We start from the raw sequence: 24,978 nt of genomic DNA, 5'->3' as shown, positions 1-24,978 counted from the left end.
CTCACTGAAACCTCCAGCTACCAGGTTCAAGCCATTCACCTGCCCCAGCCCTCAGCTTCCCTGTAGCTGCGATTACATGCATGCACCACCATGCCCAGATACTTTTTATATTTTTAGTAGAGATGGGGTTTCACCTGTTGACCAGGCTGGTCCCAAATTCCTGACCTCAGGTGATCCACCTGCCTCAGCATCCTTAAGCGCTGTGATTATAGGTATAAACCACCACACCCAAGAACACAATTCTTGACTGGCTTAAACCATTTTGTATGATGCAGCTCTATTCTGAGATGAGAGGACAAAAAACCTTACCCATCAAATTCTGAGAGGTCATGAGAAATATCCCTTTCACAGAGATAGGAATGCAAGTGGAGAGCGATCCAAGATGGCTGATCACTAACAGCTCAGGATTGTAGCTCCCAGTGAAAGCTCAGAGAACGAGAGGACGCCACACTCTCAGACGAATTTTCGTCACTCACGGACCAGCAGATTTCTAGTGCAGGAGCCCCACGGGTCGCCAGCGTGCCGGCGCAGCGGTTTTGCCAGTGCCTTGGCGCGGCAGCTCTTCATGCAGAGGAAACGGGACTGGTTCCCTTACTGACTGGTGTTTGGAGCTCCAGGAAGGCAGAGCTGCTTGTTGTGGACTCAAGAACGAAGCCAGACCAGAGATTCCCGGGCAGAAGTGCACCATCAGCCTTATCGCTGCTGTTTTGGCCGGCGCAGTGGGTTGCTTGAATCCCAGCACTGGGAATCAATAAATTGGACATCGACTCAGAAACCTAATTAGAAAGGCAGTGATTGTAAAGACGACAGATGGATAAATTTATAATAAAGGGAAAAAACCAGCCTAAGAAGGCTGAGCATACCCAAAATCTGAACCCCTCTCCCTCTACAGGGGATTGCAGTTCCTCATCAGCAACGGAACAAGCCCTGGTGGAAAAGGACTGTGTTCCATTATCTGAAGTAGGCTTCAGAAGGTGGATGATAAGAAACTTCTGGGAATTAAAAGAACTTGTTCTAACCCAATGTAAAGAAACTAAGAACTTTGAAAAAAGGTTTGACAAAATGCTGAAAAGAATAGACAATATAGAGAGGAATATAAATGAACTAATGGAGTTGAAAAATACAACACGAGAACTTAGTGAAATATGCACAAGTTTAAATAGCAGAATGGATCAAGCAGAAGAAAGGATATCAGAGGTCGAAGACCAACTTAATGAAATAAAACGACAAGACAAGAATAGAGAAAAAAGGATGAAAAGGAATGAGCAAAGTCTCCAAGAAATATGGGACTATGTGAAAACACCCAATCTACGTTTGATTGGTGTACCTGAATGTGATGGAGAGAATGAATCCAAGCTGGGAAATACTTTTCAGGTTATTATCCAGGAAAATTTTCCCAATCTAGCAAAGCAGGACACTGTTCAACCCCAGGTAATACAGAGAACACCACAAAGATATTCCTCAAGAAGAGCAACCCCAAGGCACATAATCGTTAGATTCACCAGGATCGAAACAAAGGAGAAAATACTAAGGGCAGCCAGAAAGAAAAGCCAGGTTACCCACACAGGGAAGCCTATTAGACTTATAGCAGATCTCTCAGCGGAAACCCTACAAGCCAGAATAGAGTGGGGGCCAATATTCAACATACTTAAAGAACAGTACTTTCAGCCTAGAATCTCATATCCTGCCAAACTAAGCTTCACAATTGAAGGAAAAATAAAATCTTTTATGAACAAGCAAGTACTCAGAGATTTTATTACCACCAGGCCTGCTTTACAAGAACTTCTGAAAGAAGCATTATACATAGAAAGAAACAACCAGTATGAGCCTTTCTAAAAATATACCAAAAAGTAAAGAGCATCAACATAAAAAAGAATTTACATCAACGAATGGATAAAATAGCAGTTAACATCAAATGGCAGTAACCCTAAATTTAAATTGACTAAATCCCCCAATCAAAAGATAAAGCCAAAACCTAATAGTGTATCCAAAGATACACAAAGACTTAAAACAAAGGGTTGGAGAAAAATTTACCAATCAAATGGAGAGCAAAAATAAATAAATAAACAAAAAGCAGGAGTTGCAATTCTCACATTTGATAAAATAGATTTCAAAGCAACAAAGATACAGTGATAAAAGGATCAATGTAACAATAACAGATCTTAATACCCAGATACATAAGACCCATAACGAGATTTAGACTCAACGAGACAGAAAATTAATAAGGATATCCAGGACTTCAACTCAGATCTGGAACAAGTAAACTCAATAAATATTTATAGAGTTCTCCATTTTAAATACACAAAATATTGATCGGCCATTACTAATACCCATTTTTAGAATAAAGCAATATTCCTGTTCTCTTTCCCTCTTTTTCTTCCTCTTTCTTCCTCTCCTTCTCTCCTTTTTTTACTTTTCAACATCCTAGTTCCTCACCTCTACTCAATACATTTCTCTGAACACCTGATTCCTTGTGATTCTCCCGTCCCACTAAACAAACAAACAAAAACAAATATGTATTGAGAAGAGCTGGGATATACAGCAAAGATCAAGCCAGATGAGGATGCTGCTCTGGTGAAGCTTATTTTTCAGTGGGAAACAGACAAACAATAAACAAGAAACAAAAAAAAAAAAAAAAAAAAAAAAAGGAATGCAAGTGAAATAAGTTATCGGAGCAGCTGTTCACTGGCCGTCACCTTCTCACATTCTGAGGTGTCCTGCCAAGACTCAGTTCAACTGCAATGCAAGCGTGTGGCTGAGTGAACTCTGGATGCCTGCAAGGCCACTGGAGCACTGTGGCAAAGCTGTTCCTATACAGGGCTGACCAAGATTTTTAATCAAACCCCTTTTTATAAATTTGTGGATAATTTCAAATCTTTTATTATTCCCAGCATATATTCCATTGCACAAATTTGCTAATAATTGTAGGACTAACTGCTGGAAGCAGAATTATTGGGTTAAAGAGCATGTGTTTCCAGTTTTGAATAACAGCATCCTTTCTTTGATATACTATTAATTACAGTGCCATCAACAGTGTAGAAAAAGAGGTTTGTTTCCTTCCATGTCAACATGGTATTTTATAAGTGTTCATCTTTACAATATAAGTTAAAAATATTTTAGTGTAGATTAGCATTCTTTTTTTATTAGTGAGGCTGAGCATCTTTTCATACATATGAACATATTTTTCATATGTTCCCATTCCTTACCTACTTTTTCATTGTTACCTATTTTTTAAAAAAAAGAAGAAACTTTTAACTTTTTAATAAAAATATGATTTTTAAAGTTTTATTTATTTATTTATTTTTATTTCCATAGGTTATTGTGGAACAGGTGGTGTTTAGTTACGTTACATGAGTAAATTCTTTGGTGGTGATTTGTGAGATTTTGGTGCACGCATCACCTCAGCAGCATACACTGTACCGAAATTGTGGTCTTTTATCTCTTACTCCCTTCCCACCCTTTCCCCCAGAGCCCCAAAAGTCCACTGTGTCTTTTCCATACCTTTGCATCCTCACAGCTTAGCAACCACATACAAGTGAGATCATATGATGTTTGGTTTTCCATTCCTGAGTTACTTCACTTAGAATAATAGTTTCTAATCTCATTTAGGTCACTGTGAATGACTAATTCATTCCTTTTTATGGCTGAGTAATATTCCATCAAATATATATATATATATATATATATATATATACACACAGACACACATATATACATACACACATATATACATATATGTTTGTGTGTATATGTATATGATGTAATAGCTATAAAAAGGAATGAATTAATGTACACACACATATATATGTGTGTATATGTATATATATGTATATGATGTAATACTACTCAGCTATAAAAAGGAATGAATTAATGTACACACACACACATATATATGTGTGTGTATATTTATATGTATATGTATATGATGTAATACTACTCAGCTATAAAAAGGAATGAATTAATGTACACACACACACACATACACACATATATATATGTGCCATAGTTTTCTTATCCACTCATTGATTGATGGGCATTTGCGTTGGTTCCCTGTTTTTGCAATTTCAAATTGTTCTGCTATAAACATGTGTGTAGCTTTTTTTCATCTGAGTAGATACACAGTAGTGAGATTGCTGGATCAAACAGTAGTTCTAATTTTAGTTATTTAAGGAATCTCCACACTGTTGTCCATAGTGATTGTACTAGTTTACATTCCCACCATCAGTGTAGAAGTGTTCTCTGTTCACCACATCCATGCCAACATCTACTTTTTAAAATATTTTGATTATGGTCATTCTTATAGGAGTAAGTTGGTATTGCATTGTGGTTTTGATTTCCACTTCCCTGATGATTAGTGATGTTGAGCATTTTTTCATATGTTTGTTGTCCATTTGTATATCTTCTTTTGAGAATTGTCTATTTATGTCCTTAGCACACTTGATATATTTTTTTCCTTGCAAATTTGTTTGAGATTTCCTTGCAAATTTGTTGAGATTCCAGATATTAGTCTTTTGTTAAATGTATAGATTGTGAAGATTTTCTCCCACTCTGTGGGTTGGTTGTCTGTTTGCCCTCCTGACCGTTCTTTTGCTGTGCAAAAGCTCTTTATTTTAATTAAATCCCAGCTATTTATCTTTGTTTTAATTATATTTCTTTTAGGTTATTGGTCATGAAATCTTTGCTCAAGCCAATGTCTAGAAGAGTTTTCCAATGTTATCTTCTAGAATTTTTGTTGTTGTCAGATGTGACAAAGATTCTATAGATTGTGAAAATTTCTGCTGACTGTTCCTTTTGCTCTGCAAAAGTTCTTTAGTTTAATTAAATCTCAGATATTTATCTTTGTTTTATTCACATTTACTTTTTGGTTATTGGTAATGAAATCTTTGCTTAAGCCAATGTCTAGAAGGGTTTTTCTAATGCTATCTTCTAGGATTTTCATAGCTTCAGGTCTTAGATTTAGGTCTTTGATTCATCTTGAGTTGGTTTTTGTATATGGTAAGAGATGAAGATCCAGTTTCATTTTCTTACAGGAGGCTTGCCAGTTAATCCAGCACCATTTGTTAAATAGGGTGACCTTTCTCCACTTCATGTTTTTGTTTGCTTTGTCAAATATCTGCTGGCTGTAAGTATTAGGGTTTACTTCCATTGGTCTATGTGCCTACTTTTCTGCTGGTACTATGCTGTTTTGGTGACTATGGCCTTATAGTATAGTTTGAAATCAGGTAATGTGATGCTTCCAGATTTGCTCTTTTTGCTTAGTCTTGCTTTGGCTATGTTGGCTCTTTTTAGTATTTTAGATTTGGTTTTTCTAATTCTGTGAAGATTGATGGTGGTATTTTGATGAGAATTGTGTTGAATTTGTGGTTCACGTTTGGCAGTGTGGTCATTTTCACAATATTGATTCTACCCACTCATGAGCATGGGGTGTGTTTCCATTTGTTTGTGTCACCTATGATTTCTTTCAGAAGTGTTTTGTAGTTTTTTTCTTGTAGAGGTGTTTCATTTCCTCGATTAGTGTGTTCCTACGTATTTTATTTATTTATTACAGCTATTGTAAAGGGGGTTGAGTTCTTGATTTCATTCTCAGCTTGGTCACTGTTGGTCTATAGAAGAGCTACATTGATTTTTGTATCTGGAAACTGCTGAATTCTTTTGTCAGTTCTAGGAGCTTCTGGAGGCGTCTTTGGGATTTTCTAGGTAAACAATCATATCATCAGAAAACAGCTATAGTTCAACTTCCCTTTTACTGATTTGGTTGTCCTTTCTTTCTTTCTCTTGTCTTTTGCTCTGACTAGGACTTCCAACAGTATGTTGAAGAGGAGTGCTGAGAGCATGCATCCTTGTCTTGTATAAATTCTCAGAGGGAATGCTTTCAACATTTCCCCATTCAGTATTATTTTGCCTGTGGGCTTGTCATAGACGGCTTTTATCACATTGAAGTATGTCCCATACATGCCAATTTTGCTGAAAGTTTTAATCATAAATGGACTTTGTATTTTGCCAAATGCTCTTCTGCACCTTTTGAGAAGATCATGTGATTTCGGTTTTTGATTCTGTTTATGTGGTGTATAGCATTTATTGACTTGAGTATGTTAAACCATCCCTGCACCCCTCGTATAAAACCCATTTGCTCCTAGGCAGTTATCTTTCTGATATGTCTTTAGATTTGGTTAACTAGTGTTTAGTTAAGGAGTTTTGCATCTCTATTCATCAGGTATATTGGTCCGTAGTTTTCTTTTTGGTTATCTCCTTTCCTGGTTTTGGTATTAGGGTGATACTGGCTTGATAGAATGACTTAGGGAGGGTTTTCTCTTTCTCTATCTTGTGGACTACTATAAATAGAATTGGTACCAATTCTTTGAATGTCTGGTAGAATTCTGCTGTGAATCTTTCTGGTTCTGGACACTTTTTGTTGGTAATTTTTTTTATTACTATTTCAATCTCACTGCTTATTATTGGTCTGCTCAGAGTATTTAATTCTTTCTGAAATAAGCTAGGAAAATTTTATCTTTCCAGGAATTTATTCGTCTCCTCTAGGTTTTTTAGCTTATACACATAAAGATGTTCATAGTAGTCTTTAATAATCTTTTGTATTTCTGTGGTGTCAGTTGTAATATCTCTCGTTATGTTTCTACTTGAGCTTATTTGAATTTTCTCTATTCTTTTTCGGGTTAATCTTGCTAATGGTCTATACATTTTATTTATCTTTTAAAGAACAGGTTTTTTTTGTTTGTTTCATTTATCGTTTGTATTTTTTTTTGTTTATTTCTATTTCATTTAGTTCTGCTCTGCTGGATTTGAGTTGAGTTTGTTCTTGTTTCTGTAGTTCCTTGAGATGTGACTTTAGATTGTCTGCTTGTGCTCTTTCAGACTTTTTGATGTAGGTGTTTAGAGCTATGAACTTTCCTTTTAGCAACACTTTTGCTGTATCCCAGAGGTTTTGATAGATTGTGTCACTACTGTCATTCAGTTCAAAAAATTTTTTTAATTTCCATATTGATTTCATTTTTGACCAAATGATCATTCAGGAGCAGGTTATTAAATTTCCATGTATTTGCATGGTTTTGAAGGCCTCTTTTGGAGTTGATTTCCAGATGTATTCCACTGTGTTCTGAGCAAGTGTTTGATACAATTTTAATTTTCTTGAATTTATTGAGGTTTATTTTGTGGCCTATCATATTGTCTACCTTGGAGAAAGTTGTATGCTCTGTCAAATAGAATGTCTGTGGTTGTTGGGTAGAATGTTCTGTAAATCTCTGTTAAGTTCATTTGTTCCAGCATGTAGTTTAAATCCATTGTTTCTTTGTTAACTTTCTGTCTTGATGACCTGTCTAGTGCTGTCAGTGGTCTATTAAAGTCCCCCACTATTATTTAGTTGCTGTCTATTTCTTAGGTCTAGTAGTAATTATTTTACAAATTTGAGAGCTCCAGAGCTAGGTGCATATATATGTAGGACTGTGATAATTTCCTGTTGGCAAAGCCTTTTATTACTGTGTGATGACCTCTTTGTCTGCTGTTGTTTTAAAGTCTGTTTTGTCTGGTATAAGGACAGCTACTCCTGCTTGTTTTTGATGTTCATTTTCATGGAAATTTTTTTCCATCCTTTTGTCTTAAGTTTATGTGAGTCCTTATGTGTTGTTAGGTGTGTCTCGTGAAGTCAGCTGATGGTTGGTGAACTCTTATCCATTCTTTAATTCTGTACCTTTTAAGCATAGCATTCAGGTCATTTCTATTCAATGTTAGAATTGAGATATGCAGTACTATTCAACTCATTGTGCTATTTGTTGCCTGTATACCTTGTTTTTTGTTTTTGTTTTTCTAATTGTATTTTTTGTTTTTAGGTCCTATGAGATTTATGCTATACAAAGGTTCTGTTTTGATGTGTTTCCTAGGTTTCTCTCAGGATTTAGAGCTCCTTTTAGCAGTTCTTGTAGTGCTGGCTTGGTAGTGGAAAATTCTCACAGCATTTGTTTGTCTGAAAAAGACTGTATCTTTCATTTATTTATGAAGCTTAGTTTTGCTGGATACAAAATTCTTGGCTCATAATTGTTTTGTTTTTGGAGGCTGAAGATAGGGCCCCAATCTCTTCTAGCTTGTAGGGTTTCTGCTGAGAAATCTGCTGTTAACCTGTTAGGTTTTCCTTTGTAGGTTACCTGGTGTTCTTGCCTCATAGTTCTTAAGATTCTTTCCTTTGTCTTAACTTTAGATAACCTGAAGACAATGTGCTCAGACAAAGATCTTTTGGCCATGAATTCCCCAGATGTTCTTTGAGCTTCTCGTATTTGGATGTCTAGTTCTCTACCAAGGCCAAGGAAGTTTTTCTTAATTATTCCACCAAATATATTGTCCAAACATTTATGTCTCTTCTTCCTCAGAAATGATGCTTATTCTTAGGTTTGGTTGTTTAACATAATCTCAGACTTCTTTGGAGGTTATATGTTATATAAAAGAATAAGAAAATTATCATATTTTCTTATTATTTTTTCTTTGCTTTTGTTGGATTGAGTTTATTCAAAAACCTTGTCTCTGAGCTCTGAAGTTCTTTCTTCTGCTTGTTTGATTCTATTGCTCAGAATTTTGAGAGCATTTTGCATTTCTGTAAGTGTATCTATTGATTCCTAAAGTTTTGAATGCTTTTTATTTGTGCTACTTGTTTCACTGAATGTTTCTTCTTTCACTTCTTGTATGATTTTTTTTTTTATTTCCTTAGGCTTCACCTTTCTCTGATGCCTCCATGATTAGCTTAATAACTAAGCTTCTGAAGTCTTTTGCAGGTGTATCAGGGATTTCTTCTTGGTTTGGATCCATTGCTGGAAAGCTAGTGTAATTTATTTGAGGGGTGTTAAGGAACCTTATTTTGTCATATTACCAGAGTTGGTTTTCTGTTTCCTTCTCATTTGGGTAGCCTATGTCAGAGGGAAGGTCTAGGACTCAAGGCTGTTGTACAGTTTCTTATATCTCATGGGATATTTCCTTGATGTAGCACTCTCCCTCTTTTCCTAAGTATGTGGCTTCCTGAGAGCAGAGGTCTAGTGATTGCTATCTCTCTTCTGGATCTGGGCACTCTGCAAGTCTACCAGGCTCCAGGCTGGTACTGAAGGTTGTCTCCACAGAACTGTTTGTGAGTCTCTCAGCCATGGATATTGGCACCTGCTCCAGCACAGGTGGCAGGGGACTGAAATGAACTCTGTGAGGGTCTGTAGCTTTGGTTGACTAATGTACTATTTTTGTTCTGGTTGGCCTCCTCTCAGGAGGTGGCATTTTCAAGACAGCATCAACCATGGTAGTATGGGGAGGGACAGGTGGTGGACAGGGCCCCAGACATCTCAAGAGTATATGCTCTTTGTCTTCATTTTCTGGGGTGGGTAGAGAAGGACCATTAGGTTGGGAAATGGGTGGGTATGTCTGAACTCAGACTCTACTTTGGCAGTTCTTGCTGCAACTGCTGTGGGGATGAGGGTGAGATTCCCAGGTCAATGGAGTTATGTTCTTAGGAGGATTATGGCTGTCTTTGCTGTGTCATGCAGGTTGTTAGGGAAGTGGGCAAAAGCTGGCAGTCACATGCCTCACCCAGCTCCCATACAACTCAAAGGGATGGTCTCACTGTCACTGTGCCCCAGTCCCAACAGCACAGAGTTTGTTTCCAGACAGTGGACAGCAAGGCTTTGAAGTTGTCCCAGTTACACACCTGCCAGCTGCAAAATTAGATAGGGCTTTCCTTCTTCCCCCAACTGTGGATTCCGGACACGAAATTTATGCCCTCCCTTGAGTTCTAGCCAGGAGACTTCTCCACTGGTTCAAGTTGTTACAAAGTTCAGCTAGCAAGTTCCTTCTCTCTGTGTGAACCTTGAGGGCCCTCCTCAAGGATCCCTGTGAAGCAAGGCAGAAATTGGCTTGCTAGGTGACCCAGCAAGCCCACAGGGATTTTCCTGCTGCTTCCTCTACCCCTGTATTTTGCTAAGCTTTCTAAATTGACTCAGCTCCAGGTAAGGTCAGAATCTTCTTCTGTAATCCATTCATTCAGGTTCCCCAGTGAGGGTATGTGTTCAGGGGCACATGATCTCCCTTTTTTGGGAGGATTTCCCTTTCCCTCCACAGTTTGAGCACTCGCAGTATTTAGGGTGTCTCCTGGGTCCTACAGGAGCAATTAACTTCCTTTGGAGGGACTGTGGGTTCTCTGGACTTTCCTAATATATTCTTGCAGCCATTCTGGAGCAAAAGTTCATGATGCAAGCATCCACACGCTGTTCTGCCTGTCCAAGTGGGAGCTGCAAACTAGTCCTGCCTCAAAAGTGTAATATTTTGAAGTACTTTTAAAAGGTGTTAGGAAGATGACATAATTATATAGGTATTTTTTGTGGCTGGTCACTTTGTTTTTAAACATTTTATAAAGAGAAAATTTTTTATATGTTTTAATTCCAGATCTCTAGAATTTATGCCATGCCTAGAAGAATCTCTAACACTTTATGTTTAAGAAAATGATCTCTATTTAAAACTTCCATGAGACTTATTTTTAGAGATAAACACTTATGTATTTTTAAATGTTTAGTTCAATCTAATTTTTTTTAGTTTTTTTTGGCTAAGAATTTTCTTCTAAAATAGATTTTGTACTTTGTAAAATGCCTTTTCAGTATCTCTGATGTGATAATATGTAAATCAAATATGTATGTGTGTGTGTGTATATATATATGTGTGTGTGTAAATATATACATCATATACATGTGTGTATGTATATATGTACTTTAAAGAGACAGGGCCTTATTCTGCTACCCAGCCTGGAGTGCCATGGTGCCATCATAGCTCACTGCAGTCTTAAACTGGGCTCAAGCCATCCTCCCTCCTCAGCCTCCCAAGTAGCTGGAACTATGGAGGTACCACCACGCCTGCCTCCTAAATCATATATAAATTTTTAAATATGTTTTCAACAGTTTTAGAGCTTACAAAATAGCTATGTAAAACAAGATTACTGAGTACTCTTGATAAGAAAAGACTTCTTGGATTATAAGGATGTTAGAAAAAAGCTATTTTTTCTAAAGGTCCTAAAAATATCTTTTATTCTAAAGCCCTTCTGCTCCAGGCTGGAAGTAAAGTGAGCTGCTATAGTCTTTCTCACAGCATTTGGAGAAGTCACACAGGCTAAGTGATGTAAACTGAGAAGACATTCTAATGAGAAGTAAAGGATCTACATTCTGCCTCTTTTTCTTTTTTTTCGACAGCAGATTCTGTGAGCCCTTATCTGTTTCCCTTCTGGGCAGGAAGGGAGACAGACAACTGCAGACATATTAGTGCAGCAAAGTTCATGCCAGTTGCTTTATAGATAGTCATTGTGTCATTTGATATATGTCCCTAAGGTAGTCTAAGAAGAGGAAGGAAAGCTACTACCTTTTCTTACCATTATTACCACATCATGGTAAAGAGTAAAAAGAAACATAGGTTTGCATAATTCTATTTGCCTTGAAATAAAATTAGATAGGGTACAGAAGTATATATCAGAGCAGTACATGCTCCAAAATTATGTCATTGGCACACAAAGACATGACTGTCATCCTCTAGCTGGTGATATCCAGGCCTCATTTGTGCACATATGGGCACATGGCAGAAAGCAAATCATCCCAGCTTCCAATTGATGTGAAATACTGTGATTAAATAGACCTTAGATTTAGATATCCTGTTTAGCTCCATTCCTTCCAACAGGAGTGCAAATTTTGCTTCTGGATTACTGAATTTTGAAATTTTTATTTCCCAGGTTTACACAGCCAGTTAGTGGTCTATTCTGAGTAGAACACAGGGTTTCCGCACCAGTGCTCTTTCATCTCCACACAGCCTTTGGGGTGAATCTTCAAAGGATGGAAGCTTCTCTTGACGCATAACTCTTGTCTTCTAGTACAGCTAATGTCAAACGCCACTATTACAGCCAATCTGTCTTCTTTTATAATCATTGGAGCAAGCTGGCTGAACAATCTGGAGAAGACTTGAATTCCCTAAAGCAGAGGTTGCTTCAGAGGAATGTTTCAAGGTGTCTCTTTCCTAGGGAGCTCATTTTATAAGGCACCAACACATTCATGCATGCCCTGAAGAAATCAATTTCAACTTCATTGGATTTCATTTCCCTAGATAGCTGACTTTCACTATAATGTCTCTTAGCTGTGATTTCATACAGATTCCATACACAGGAGCCCAAAGATAAGCAGACATGGACTTCTAAGTAAATGTTAAATCTGGCAACACAGTGAATTTTAGAAGCACCTTCTGGGACATTAAAGGGAAAATATGTGGGGGAAATGATGAGAATTTTAGATGATTTTATAGGGTTTTTTTTGGTTGTCTTCAAGTTTATAAAACATATCTCTTAACTTTGAGGTAGTTCCAATATTGAGTGTACTCTTTCTTTTGTCAATTGATTAAACAAGCTGACAAAGGAGAGTGACTGATATTCACAGATTTCCAGTTTTCAGCAACTCAAAAATATCCACCTGTTATCTTGTATTCTGAGTCAAGGAGCGACAGATTCTCTTTTGAAGTTAATGAATGGCATATTTTATCCGTAGTATACTAAACGAAGGTTAAGATCAAAAGATCTCTCTTGTTCTCATGATAGTGATTGAGAAAATAGGTCCTGATTTATCAATTATTCATCTCCACCTCCACTGTTGTATTATCTATCCCACTAGTGATTGAGATTGTCTCCCAGTAGGCTGTCCAGGAGAGACACAGGAACATATCCACACACAGGTATGTAAGTGTCTGTGTGCCATGATTGTGTATCCAAACATAAGATTATTTTACTGACATAAACAATGTGTATCACACTATTTATGAATAATGATATAATATGCAATAATCTATTATTGTAAGTTCTGTATAACCAGTTGAATTTTATAGGATGATTTTGTTGACTTTTGCTGAATGATTTTATCTGCAGTACATAAAGTCTCTGTCATATATTTCTTTTTGAAAATTTCTTTACAACCTTTTAAAAATGTAAAAATTAGTCTTAACTTACAAGTCATTAAAAAATAAAAAATAAAACAGGCCTCAAACCAGACAAGCCAGGTAGTTTTCTGATTCCTGGTCTACACAATCCACAAAACAACAAATATAGATTCCATTACACAAGATCCCAAAGATAAGCAGACATGGACTTCTAAGTAAATGTTAAATCTGGCAACACAGTGAATTTGTAATGTTAGTCAATCTCTGTGGTGTAGGTATTTCCACTATGGTAGACTTCAAGCTGTCAAAGGGATTTCACTGAACATTGAATTGGGAAGAGCTGTGAGGTAGCAGCCCAACATACACTATTCCTACGACACAGATAGAATAGTCATACAATTCCTCCAGAGCATCTTTAGTTAAAAGATAGGCATATAGATATAATTTATGAATTAATTAGAAATCAATGAATTTATTAGCTTTAAAACTATTTAATTTCAAGGTCATATAATTTTTTAAATATAATTTTTTTTTTAGATGAGTCTCACTCTATCTCCCAGGCAGGAGTGCAGTGGCATGATCTTGGCTCACCACAACCTTCACCTCCTGAGTTCAAGTGATCTGCCTGCCTAAGCCTCCTGAGTAGCTGGGACTACAGGCATGTGTCACCATACCCGGCTAAATTTTTGTGATTTAGTGGAGACAGAGTTTCACCCTGTTAGACAGGATAGTCTCAATATCCTGACCTTGTGATCTGCCTTCCTTGTCCTCCCAAAGTGCTGGGATTGCAGGCGTGAGCCACCGTGTCCAGCCAACTTAATTTTTAATAATGGCTGGGTTAACCAAGAGCTCACAAAGTTTCTGAAAATTTATCATTTGTAACTCATGAACTGGTAACAAGCTGACTTAAACACACCACCGATGGCCTATTCTTTCAAATTCCGTAAATACTGGATGGTTTGACATTTTGTGAACTGTGCTCTGGCATGCCTCCCTGATCTTCTAACCCAATTATTTCATGACTTAGCAGCATTGCCTGCTAGAAAACTTTTACCATTTTTCAAAGTTGATTTAAGTCCTATATAAACACATAATACATAAATATACAATTTCTATATTCTAAGCCCTCAGTAACAGGGCTTCATCCACTGTAGCCTTTACCTCCTTGTTCTGTGAGGTCTTATCTCAGTTTCTCCAACTCAGCAACTGAATGTTTATGGCCCAACAGAGCCTTGAGTACATCAGGGGCACAACATGCATTCTTTGAACTGAACTACTAGCAAAGATGGCGAACTTTGCAGAGTTTTGTGCAACCTTCTGTGTATTGTAGAATTGGCACATTTCACTGTACTTCTTCTACCAAAGAGAAGGGAAGAAACAGCTTGCCACAGTATTAGTAAAATGTTTGCATAAGAAGAGTGAAAGTCAGAGTATTGCTTCAACTGCAGGTTTTAGATTCCATTGGTTTTGTTTATAATTTAAATATCTTTCATCACCACAGATAGTTGAAGTCCTTTTTTAAAGGAGGTACATAACCAAGAGACTAGGCAGTGGTACAGAAATGCTACAAGCAGTTTAAAAAAAAAAGTAAGGAGGAGACCTGTTGATTTTAAAATGTACACAGCTGCTACCTTGTGGATTAGCCCATTACTTCCTCATTGCTCAGATTCTCTGGCTGCATTCCTTTACTTGTAGACTATCTGGCATGGATGGAGGAAGGAAAGTCTCAGGGTAAGACTCCTCAGTGCCCCACTGCTTCTTTCAGTTGCTCTGCTTACTTATTTTCTTGCTGCCTTCATCAAAGCAAGAGTCCTGGGAGGTGCGAAGAAGATCAACTCACCTCATAGTCAATGTCTAAGGCGTCCGTCTCGCCCTTGGTGCGGAAGTGCTGGGTGTGCTTGTCCACGGTGAAGTTCACCTGCTTGCCCACCCGCTCGATGAGAACTGAGTGCCAGTGCTGGTCATCTAGGAGGCTGCCCAGGGTGGCAGAGGGCAAGCTGTTGCTGAGCCGTGCTTTGCTGTCATCTGTAAAGACAGGAGAGGGGCAGGATCATGTCTGTGTCTCAGGGCAGCTTTGCACACCAGAAAGCTCCATAAGCAAGACCAGCTATCTCTGTTCTAAAGGCAAAAAAATGATGTTTCCCTACAGGCCTGGAACTGTGCTGGACTGGAAAGGAATAACAGGCTTTGCCCACATATTCCAGAACCAAGTTCAATTGATAGGCATAGCTCCTTCCAGAAAAAATCGGGCATGTTTTCAAAACTTAAAAATTAAATAATAAAAGGAACAATGTCCTTATGGCTACAGGAATAAGATTGAAAATGGGTATTTTGTTTTTAGAAAGAATGCATATTCTTTGAATTTGAATGATTTTTGAGTGGAGAAAGTCAATCCTGAGCTGTGCCTGGGAGGAGGAGTAAAGCTGAGATACATAAAGGGAGGACAGCTAGTGTCTGTGGGCAAAAGCAGCAGTGAGGAAGTAATCATCCCAGCTGCCATTGCTGATCATATACTGTATGCACAGCATTTCAGAAGAAATAACCTTCATCTTTGATCCTCTAAGGGAAAACTATTATCTCCATTTTACATATAGGCTCAGGGAGGTGAGGCATGCGTGCCTCAGGTACAATCAGGACTTGAATCTGGGTCTGCCTCATCCTTATTCCCTTTACCATCGCTATGGGTCATGGCTTGGGTCATTATGTTGAGAATTTAGCCTCCGTTAAGTGTGGAAGGCCCCCTTGAGAAGACATGAAAGATACAGGAGAAAAAGCATGCTTTGCAATCCAACTTGCCTGGTTTCCCCTGCCCCTCCTTCTCTCTCAATTTTCTGGAAGTCTCTGGCTATACCCTTCTACCAAAAAGATCACCATTTTCATCTTCCCCTGCAAAACTTGCTCCAACCTTAGCAAAATGAACAATTAAATAGAACTAATAATTGTGTGCGTGTGTGTGTGTGTATATATATATATATATGTTTTTCAACTTTTGCAACATTTTATATATTAAGTTTCTTCATAACTGAAAGCTAAATGTCTCTCTCCTCCCTCCTGGGAAGTGTTTTCTCTAGTACAACTGCAGCAGACTCTTCAGCAGTGTGACATTCAGCAGGCAGGAACTGCCACTTTACCGTAGCTGCTGACTCCCACCTCCACTAGGGCCCAAGGCGCTATTCCCTTCACTGAGTAACTTGGGTGCTTCATATAGGGTTGAGGACAGCAAACTCATTATAATTAGAAAAGGAGAGCTGGCGAATGAATAGCTGACTTGGTTTCATTGGTTTATTCACTGTTTGTTCCACAGCATCTGAGTTTTCATTGTTTGATAGATTATGCTAATGAATTAATAGATTTATTTTTTCCTCCCTCCCTTTCTTTCTTTCTCCTATAGAAAAGTATTGTGATCTACCTGAGCTGGTCACAGTGACGGAGTTTAGAGGTATACTGTCCTTTCTGAAGATCTTAGTGAAGAGAAGCTCCTCAAATAAATCTATAAAAGGCAGGCAAGTTCCCAGCACTTAGTGCACAGAGCCTAGGAAATGCAGAGTGCAGTGCTATGAAACCCTCCTTATGCAGCAGCACAGGCTGAAAACCTGAGGGAAGGAAGAGCATGGTTGCAAGGCCAGGAGAAGCAGCAGCCAGGCTCAGGGATATAGGGGAGCATGGCCTGGGGCTTCCAGCGGCTGAGTACCACAGCTCATGGGCCTGGATCCCATTATCCAGTACATTGTGTACTAGGTCACACAGTTTACATCTTATCTTTAGGAAATGGAACATTGAGTAGGAAGAGGTTACTAATACAGATTACTGAAGGATTTTTTTTTTCTTTTTTTGAGATGCAGTCTCCCTTTGTTGTCCATGCTATAGTGCAGTGGCATGACCTCAGCTCACTGAAACCTCTGCTTCCCAGGTTCAAGCGATTCTCCTGCCTCAGCCTCCTGAGTAGCTGGGATTACAGGCATGGGCAACCACATCCGGCTAATTTTTTATATTTTTGGTAGAGATGGGTTTTCAGCATGTTGGCCAGGCTGGTCTTGAACTCCTGACCTGAAGTGATCCTCCCATCTTAGCCTCCCAAAGTGCTGCAATTACAGGTGTGAGCCACTGTGGACAGCCAGCAGATTACTTTGAGAAAGATTATTTTGACAACTGCATGGGAATTGGATTAGAAGGTAAAACTGGTAGTAAGGTTGGCCATAATCAGGATAGATGGGGCATAAAGGGGCTCAGGCAAGCATAGTGCAGGAAGAATGGGATCCAAGTAATGACAAGGCATTGACAGGAGGTGGCCCCCAGCTGACAGAGACAGAACAAAGAACACCATTGCCACCCCACAGTTTTTATTCATAAAATAAAATGACTCAGGAGCAAACATTGGCTGAAGGAAACTCTGCTTTATAAACTGTCTGTTCTAGATGTAACAAGGCAGATAGATTTAATATCACAGTTTTCACTTTGAAATTGAGCTGCATCTCACTTTTATTTTAAAATAAGAGAGGCATTTAACAATAATTTATTAAGTCCAAATGCTAGGCATTTGAAAAGTTAAAGCTATCACATGTCACAGAAAGACAAAGAAAACAGGGCAGGGAATTATCCCCTTTCCCCCAACTTATTTCTCCTATGTGCTGTTTTTGTGGCCTCTAATAATCTACTGAATTGTTTAATAGAGCCAATAATAATGATGTTTAAAAGAAAATATTTTAATATTTGTCACACTGTCCTGCTTCAAAAGATAAATTTTTTGAATCAGTTAAATTTATTTTATTTTAATGTAACATTTTTGGATATAGTAACAAATCCCCCTCCCCTCCCTCCCTTCCTCCATCTGCTTATCTGCCATAACCCCAAAAGTAATCACTGCTGTTAATGTCTTGCTTGTGCTTCCAGAAAAACGTTAGCTGTACACAAGCAGCAAAGATAGGTTTTCTTTATTTCTACTCATTAAAGTTTTTATACTCATGATAAAATAGAATGTACGTTTATCTCCAACTTTCCATTTTCATTTAATCTATCCTGAAAATCTTTATCAAAATACAAAGAGCTTTTCCATCCTTTTTATAGCTGCATAGTATTCCGTGATCATATATAATAGATATGATATATAATTATATATATAAATGATATATACTCATATATGTGATATATAGAACTTATTGTATTTCATTTAATGAGCTTCCTAGTGATAGTTTAAAGTCTTATATTTACTTTAGATCTATAAAACTATTGAAATGCTTTATTATGTGGCTATTATTTTGCTTGGGCACAAACATATTTGTAGCATTCGTTCCTAGGTGATGAATTGGAAGACAAAAGCTTTCATGCTTGCACTTTGGACAAACACTGCCAAATTGCCCTATATAAAAACCATGCCTATTTAAACGCCTAGGAGTACCTTTGCCACAGGCTTGCCGACAACATGTAGTCTAGCTTTAGCATTTTGCCTGTCTGGTAGGTTAAAAATATGTATTTATGGCCCGGCTCATTGACTCACACCTGTAATCCCAGCACTTTGGGGGGTGGAGGCAGGTGGATCACAAGGTGAAGAGATCGAGACCATCCTGGCTAATATGGTGAAACCCCGTCTCTACTAAAAATACATAAATGAGCTGGGCATGGTGGCGCATGCATGTAGTCCCAGCTACTTGGAAGGCTGAGGCAGTAGAATTGCTTGAACCTGGGAGGCGGAGGTTGCAGTGAGCCGAGATCGCACCATTGCACTCCAGCCTGGCTCCTGGCGATGGAGCGAGACTCTATCTCTTAAAAGGAAAAAAAAAAAAAAAAAAAGTGTTTCTGAGTAATTTTAATATGCATTTCTTTTAATAAGAATGAGATTGAAAATCTTTTTATTTTTATTTCTTTTTCTTTGAACTGTCGCCTCCTATAGCTTGCCTATGATACGAATTTTGAAAATATCTTTTTGCCTTTCTTTATTTGTTTTTGGATGTTGCTTTTCTGTTGTTGCTTGTTTGATTTATTATTTTTAATTCACTCAGGTATTTGTATATTGGGAACAAATCTATCATTTTCCTTTTATAGCTTCTAAATTTTTATAATAGTTTAAAAGATTCTCCTTATTCTGAGAATTATAGTTTTCTCTACTTCATTCCAACTGAAACTTATTCTGATGTATGGTATAAGGCACAGTTTTACCCTTACTTCATGTTTTGAGATGGTTACTAAATTGTCTCAATTCCACTATTCAAAAATCCTTGAGTGGTCTTATTTAGTGAAATAGTTTGTATGATTTTAAAGTAGAAGGAGAACACTACTAAATTGAATAGGGTGGTTTGTTATGCTGACTGGATCAAGGTTCTGTAAGTACATGAGTGGGATCTTCAAATTTTAAAGCTTCCAGTAGCAGGTCATGTTGGTTGTTGCTCACTGTACCCTTCTTGCACCCACTGCCACAATCATCACCACCATCTCAATAGACGGGAGCATTCCTACTGTGGGAAGCAGAGCCAGCATCAGTAGCCTTATCTTCACCCTCCTCAAGGTCTAATGTCAGCTCTTTCTCTCCTGGGTCTTAACTTTGGCTCAGAAAGTCTACTACTCTCATTGTTTCCAGTAACACTGCTCCCTATAATTTTAACATTTTAGGGGAATAACAGTACTTCTTCTTACATAGTGACTACCTTTTACTTATTGCATCTAATGAAACCATAAACTTAATTAACACACATCATTTTATGCAAAATCACTCATGAAATTTTTATGAGTGCTTAAAGCAATTTGTTGACTTTTTCTCAAAAATGGATTTACTTAGCGCATATATGTATGTATGTATATATATATATATATATACATGCCCAAAGATAATGCAAAATTGAGTTCCACCAATTTTATGGAGAAACACGTCAGTAAGTATCGAGGGAGTTAAATTAATGTTCACAACTTTTTACCTAATAATCCGGTTTCTGTAAATCTAATATAAAAGAGCAAAGTAAAATGTTGTAGACGAAGTTGTAAGTGGTAAGTGATTCAAAAATTGGATATAATGTTCAATAATTTGGAAACAGAAAAAAAATTTGACTACATTTAGGTAGACTCACCAGATGAAGTATTATATTAAATAGCAATCAAAATGATATTTATAAAATACTTATATCATTTCAAAAGTATACTCAGTAGTGACTGCCCTTTTGGATAAAATTAAAAGTGACATTTAATAAATAGGACACTCAACAATTAGACTATAATGATTTAAAACATAAATGAGCAGAAGACGAAAGTATAAAATACAGTCTAAATACAACTCTGGAAATGGCACAAATAAGCACTATGTGGATAAAACTGAAAAACGCATTTATCAAGACTGTTTTTTTTTCTGTATTTTAGAGTGAGCATAACTATTTTAGTTAATGAGAAAAATAAACTTCATTAAAAACACAACCCTCACCTTGCATAGTATGTTTGTTGAAGACTATATATCAGTGATGTGTAATTATTGAGCCTCTTTGGAATTACAAGTTACTTTTTAATTAATCAAAAAGGAGCACACATGGGTAAATTTTATCACTCCCTCTCCATTACTTATTCTATACCAACACTCAGATATCTTATACAAGTTTAGTGCAACTTGGTTTGATTAAACAATTGGGAAAAAAATTCTGCTATTCATCAAAAAGGATGTTTAGAATTGTATTTATGAGAAAAGGAGGATGGTAGTCCTCAGAATCATTTTATTTTCTTTTCTAGAAATTTTCATTATTAGAAATCGTAAAACACTTACTTCTCAAGAACCTCTCAAACTCTTGATCTCGGAATATCTATTTTAAGTTTACCTCAATGACATTTGAGCTTCAATTACCAGTTTTAGCTAGTTTCTAATTTCTTGAGACAAAATAAAAATTTTCATGGGCAATTGTGAAGGACAAAAACAATAAAACCAGACAGAAACTAACTTTTGGGCCAAATATATATAAGAGAAATAATTATTTCTATTTAAGTAAAAGCCTGCTTTCATGTGGTTTAAAATATAGTTAAAATGAAATCATACAGATGCCACCCAAGGCCCTAAGGAATACAACAATTTTTGTAGGAAGGTCGAAATGTTTGCAAAATGTATTTAACTTTACCTTTTTATGCTCCACCCTCCACCCCAACATTATGTGAATAAGCCTTCCGATTCTTTCGCCTTTACTTAGAACTCACATTTTCTGGTAAAGGGCATGTTGCAGTGTTTTCACTCAAATGCCTTATTTGATCAAATCTTCTTGCTCTGTCTTAGCTAAACTGTTCAAACATGGATGCCACTTTAACTTTCATAACCTGTGAATTTCAGATAGCCTGAGAAAAGGGGGATAGGAATTCTCGTGATTAAGATGTATTTGAGAAAAAAAAAAAAAAGTCATTCTTGAAAAGGGCTTGATTTACTCTTGCTAAATCAGGTGGCCACTCAGTGAATTCCCTCATGACTGCTTCCATCTGATCATCAGAATCAACTTTCCCATCCATCTCTAATTTTTCAGATTATCCACACTGATATTTACTTGTATTTCATAAGCTTCTCACACAAGTTAAACACTTCACATATGTTGTTCAAATTATTTCTGACCATAATAACCATGCAAAAAGGTTAGTCTCCAAGAAGTCACAAGATTTACCTAAGGACTCAAAGAATTAGAAACACAACTCAACTCTGTTTGCCTCCAAAGCTAAAACTCTCTCCATGACTCTTAGTGGAAAAATGGATACTCTCATTCTCCCTCATTTCTTGTGCTCTTACTATCTGTATCTCCCATATATGCATGTAAGTTATGTAGTTAGTAAGAATGGAGGATATTCTTTTGCAAAGTAATTTAATGGATCGGAAAACAGAAAGATGTAGACAAGTAAAATGGGGTAACACTAAGAAGGGATGACATGATACAGAATAAGAAGACAAATTTCACCTCCCTGTCCCAGCCAGCATCACAAATGTACCCGCTGTTAGCTTTGTTTGGCAAAATGCAAAGCTAGTGAATGGACTTCTAAGTATCCAAGTGAGAGCTCTGAAGAAAATAAATAATGGACAGGAAACAATGTGATTTCAGTGGACTTGACCTTCAATCCAGAGCAAGTCTCTATGCTTCTCTGTCCTTAGTTGTTAATAAAATTTCTAAATTATATTGACTAAAAACACTCTCCAAATTTAGGAGTTGTTGCTCTTCTCTGATCTTTAATTTGAGTCCATCTTCTGTGACTTTGCTATCTCCAAAAATATTATTGTAATACATTTGTTACACAGTTATGATGAGGCATAGTTATTTTATTTCCAATTAATATAACCAAGCTAAAAAGTAAATAGAAATAACTATTTTACTAGGCTGAGAGCCTCTTAAAAATAGAGAGTGATAAATCCAAATTTTAATCCCCAGTGCAAAATTCAGTGCCTGATTTACTGTACTTGTTCAATCTATTCTTATGGCATAATGATAGAATTTATGAAAAATGTGGTGCATTCTATGCCATTAATTCTTTGTCTGAAATACCTGCTTTCCTCCCTCTCCATAATAAAATCTCCTGATTACTCAGGGTTGATCCTGGGACCCTCTGTTCCTTCCTATTCTCTCTGTTCTCACAACTTAACACATACATATTGTCTGCCTGATGTTTAACATTTCTTATTAATTGTTTTATATTTTTATTATTTATTTTATAAAAATTTATAACATGTTAGTGACTAATGTCAGGGCACTGGGGTAGGATTGGATAAAGCTCTAATTCTATATCTACAGCTATGCAGCTATGTGACCTTGAGCCACTGACTGGGAATCACTGACCAGCAGTTCATCATCTGTAAATGGGTTTGGATATAACTTGTAGGATTGCCATGTGATTTAAATAGAATATATATTTTAAATGCTTAATGCAGTGCCTAAATGTAGGCACTCAAAAAATGCCAACTTAAAAAGAAAAACTTTTATAGTATTTAGTACAATTCTAGAAACATGATAAACATTCCATAAATATGTGTGAGTTGGCTTACTAAAATGCCTGAGTTTCAAAAGAGCTAAATTAAATGTTCATTTGACTTTTTAGAGAATGGGAAGAACTTTCTCTGGCATCTCAGTGGTTGATTATGCAATCATATGCTTTGGCGCCTGAACCCTGTACTCCGCCCCCGGATTCTCTGTAGACATTTGTTCTATCCTTGGAGTCTCTCTTTACTACAGCTGTATGCATTGGGGTTTACATAAACATCCGGCCTTAGTTAAAAGCACTGGGCTCTTGTAAGGATGAGTGACCTGCATGTACTATTGATATCTTCTTTAATTCTAACAACAGTTTTCTTGTAGCATAATATCTCCGCTCTTTGATTCCCTACCTGCCTGAATGGGTTCAGACTATTGTAATTCTACAGATGGCAGATTGCCATGGACAATGTGAATGAGATGTGCAAAAAGTGAGAAAGGAAACATATCTAATCCCCTTATGGATTAAAAGAAGAAATCTCTTTCCCATGTAGTAGTTCTGGGAAAATATCAATGTTCTACTCTAAGAAAATAGACAAAGAGGAATCACACAGTTTCTCCATAGAACTGTCTCTGCCCAAGCTAGACACAGTAAGGGTTAGGGTAACTATGTAATGTAAACAGGAAATTTATACAAGAGTGTAACTAGAAAAAGAGCAACAGCACACTATGTCTACAATGACATCGTTGGCAACTGGCCTTGGTGCTGAACTTCTTCACTCTTAGCCTGAATTTCTGAATTGCAAAGTAACTGATCAGAAAATGAATAAACATTGCAGATGAAGAATTGTCACTAAAGGAGACACTGCTGGAATGTCCATAAAAACTGGGGAGGGAAAAGCCAAAATTCTCTCTTTTATTGGACCAGCACTATTCTTTAGCCCATTAACTTGAATCCTGCCTCTCTTTCTCTCTCTCTCTCCTCTCCTGTCTTTCTCTTGCTTTTCTGATTTATTTATTTAAAAGAACAAACCTGATCCTGGATTTTGTAAACGCTTTTTCCTTTCAGGCTATGTGACAACAGAAAAATAACATTACTTTAAAATAATATTTAAAGATTTCATATAAATAACTAAGATAAACATTTAAAAGATACTAAAGTATAAATAAAAGAAAGAACCAGGTTGTAGGATTGGATATTTTCCTTTTCTTTTTTACATTATATTCAAATTTTCTAAAACTGATATGTATTTTATAATCTAAAGTAATAGTAAAACATTAACAGATATTAATAGCAGCTACACTGATCACTATCTGTGTAAATGGGACAAGCAATTTATCCTATTCAAGCCTAGTATTTCATATCTGTAAACTGAGGCTAATGTATACTTATGACATAGGTCTTCTTTGAGAATTGGACTGGAGACTATCACATTGTGGATATTCTGTAAATATAACCCATTGTCGAAGGAAGTGGTGGATCATGGGGGAGTCAGGAATGCAGGGTTGCAGGTGAACAAGCCCAACAGGAATAATAAAATATGAGATGAAAATCCCTTTTCTAATGTACTCAATTTGCTTCAAGCATCTACTTTAGGAAGGGGCTCTCCTAGATGCTAGAGATACAGAAATGAAGAAGGTGTTATTCTAATGCTTATGAAACTTACATTACAGATTTTCCATTATGGGCAAAGCAAAACTATTATCACTCCCCTTTGCTTAGTGCTTCCAGAGATCTTCTAGATGTAATGAGGTAGGTGGGGCTGAAGTACTAATCTGTGGCAGTGTTTCTCTAGAAGAGGAATTTGGAAACTTAATGCTAGTTAAGAAACATCCTAGATGACTGCTTAAAACAGGAAAGTACAGAAAACACTCAACTGTGGTAAACTTATAGAAAGGAAAGAGATGCAGAAACAGGTAAAAATATGAAGAAATCTAAAACTATGCAGAATATAGATAAAATATATTTTCACTACTTAATCATTCACAAACTAAAGTTTTACTTAATCACCGCCAATCATGGTTAGAAATATAGAGAAGATGGAAACAGGGAAGAAAAACTCATCCTGCCATCTATGTATCATAGCAAGGAATAGGAGCTATTTATTTTAATATATCATTTATTTTCAGAAAAGTCAGCACAGTT

The 24,978-nt window shown here is 36.9% G+C and overlaps 1 protein-coding gene across 1 annotated transcript in view; it reads right to left on the bottom strand.

Annotated features, from left to right (window-relative positions):
- Window positions 1-24,978, bottom strand: part of CNTNAP5 (contactin associated protein family member 5) — an 875,887-nt gene that overhangs the window by 460,873 nt on the left and 390,036 nt on the right. Inside the window, exon 6 of the mRNA XM_008999044.5 lies at window positions 14,774-14,958. Coding sequence (XP_008997292.1) covers window positions 14,774-14,958 — 185 coding nt within the window. The remainder of the gene's footprint in view (window positions 1-14,773; window positions 14,959-24,978) is intronic.

This window comes from Callithrix jacchus, chromosome 6, assembly GCF_049354715.1.
Source record: "Callithrix jacchus isolate 240 chromosome 6, calJac240_pri, whole genome shotgun sequence".
Classification (NCBI taxonomy): Eukaryota; Metazoa; Chordata; class Mammalia; order Primates; family Cebidae; genus Callithrix; species Callithrix jacchus.
This window is presented reverse-complemented; position numbering and strand designations above follow the sequence as displayed.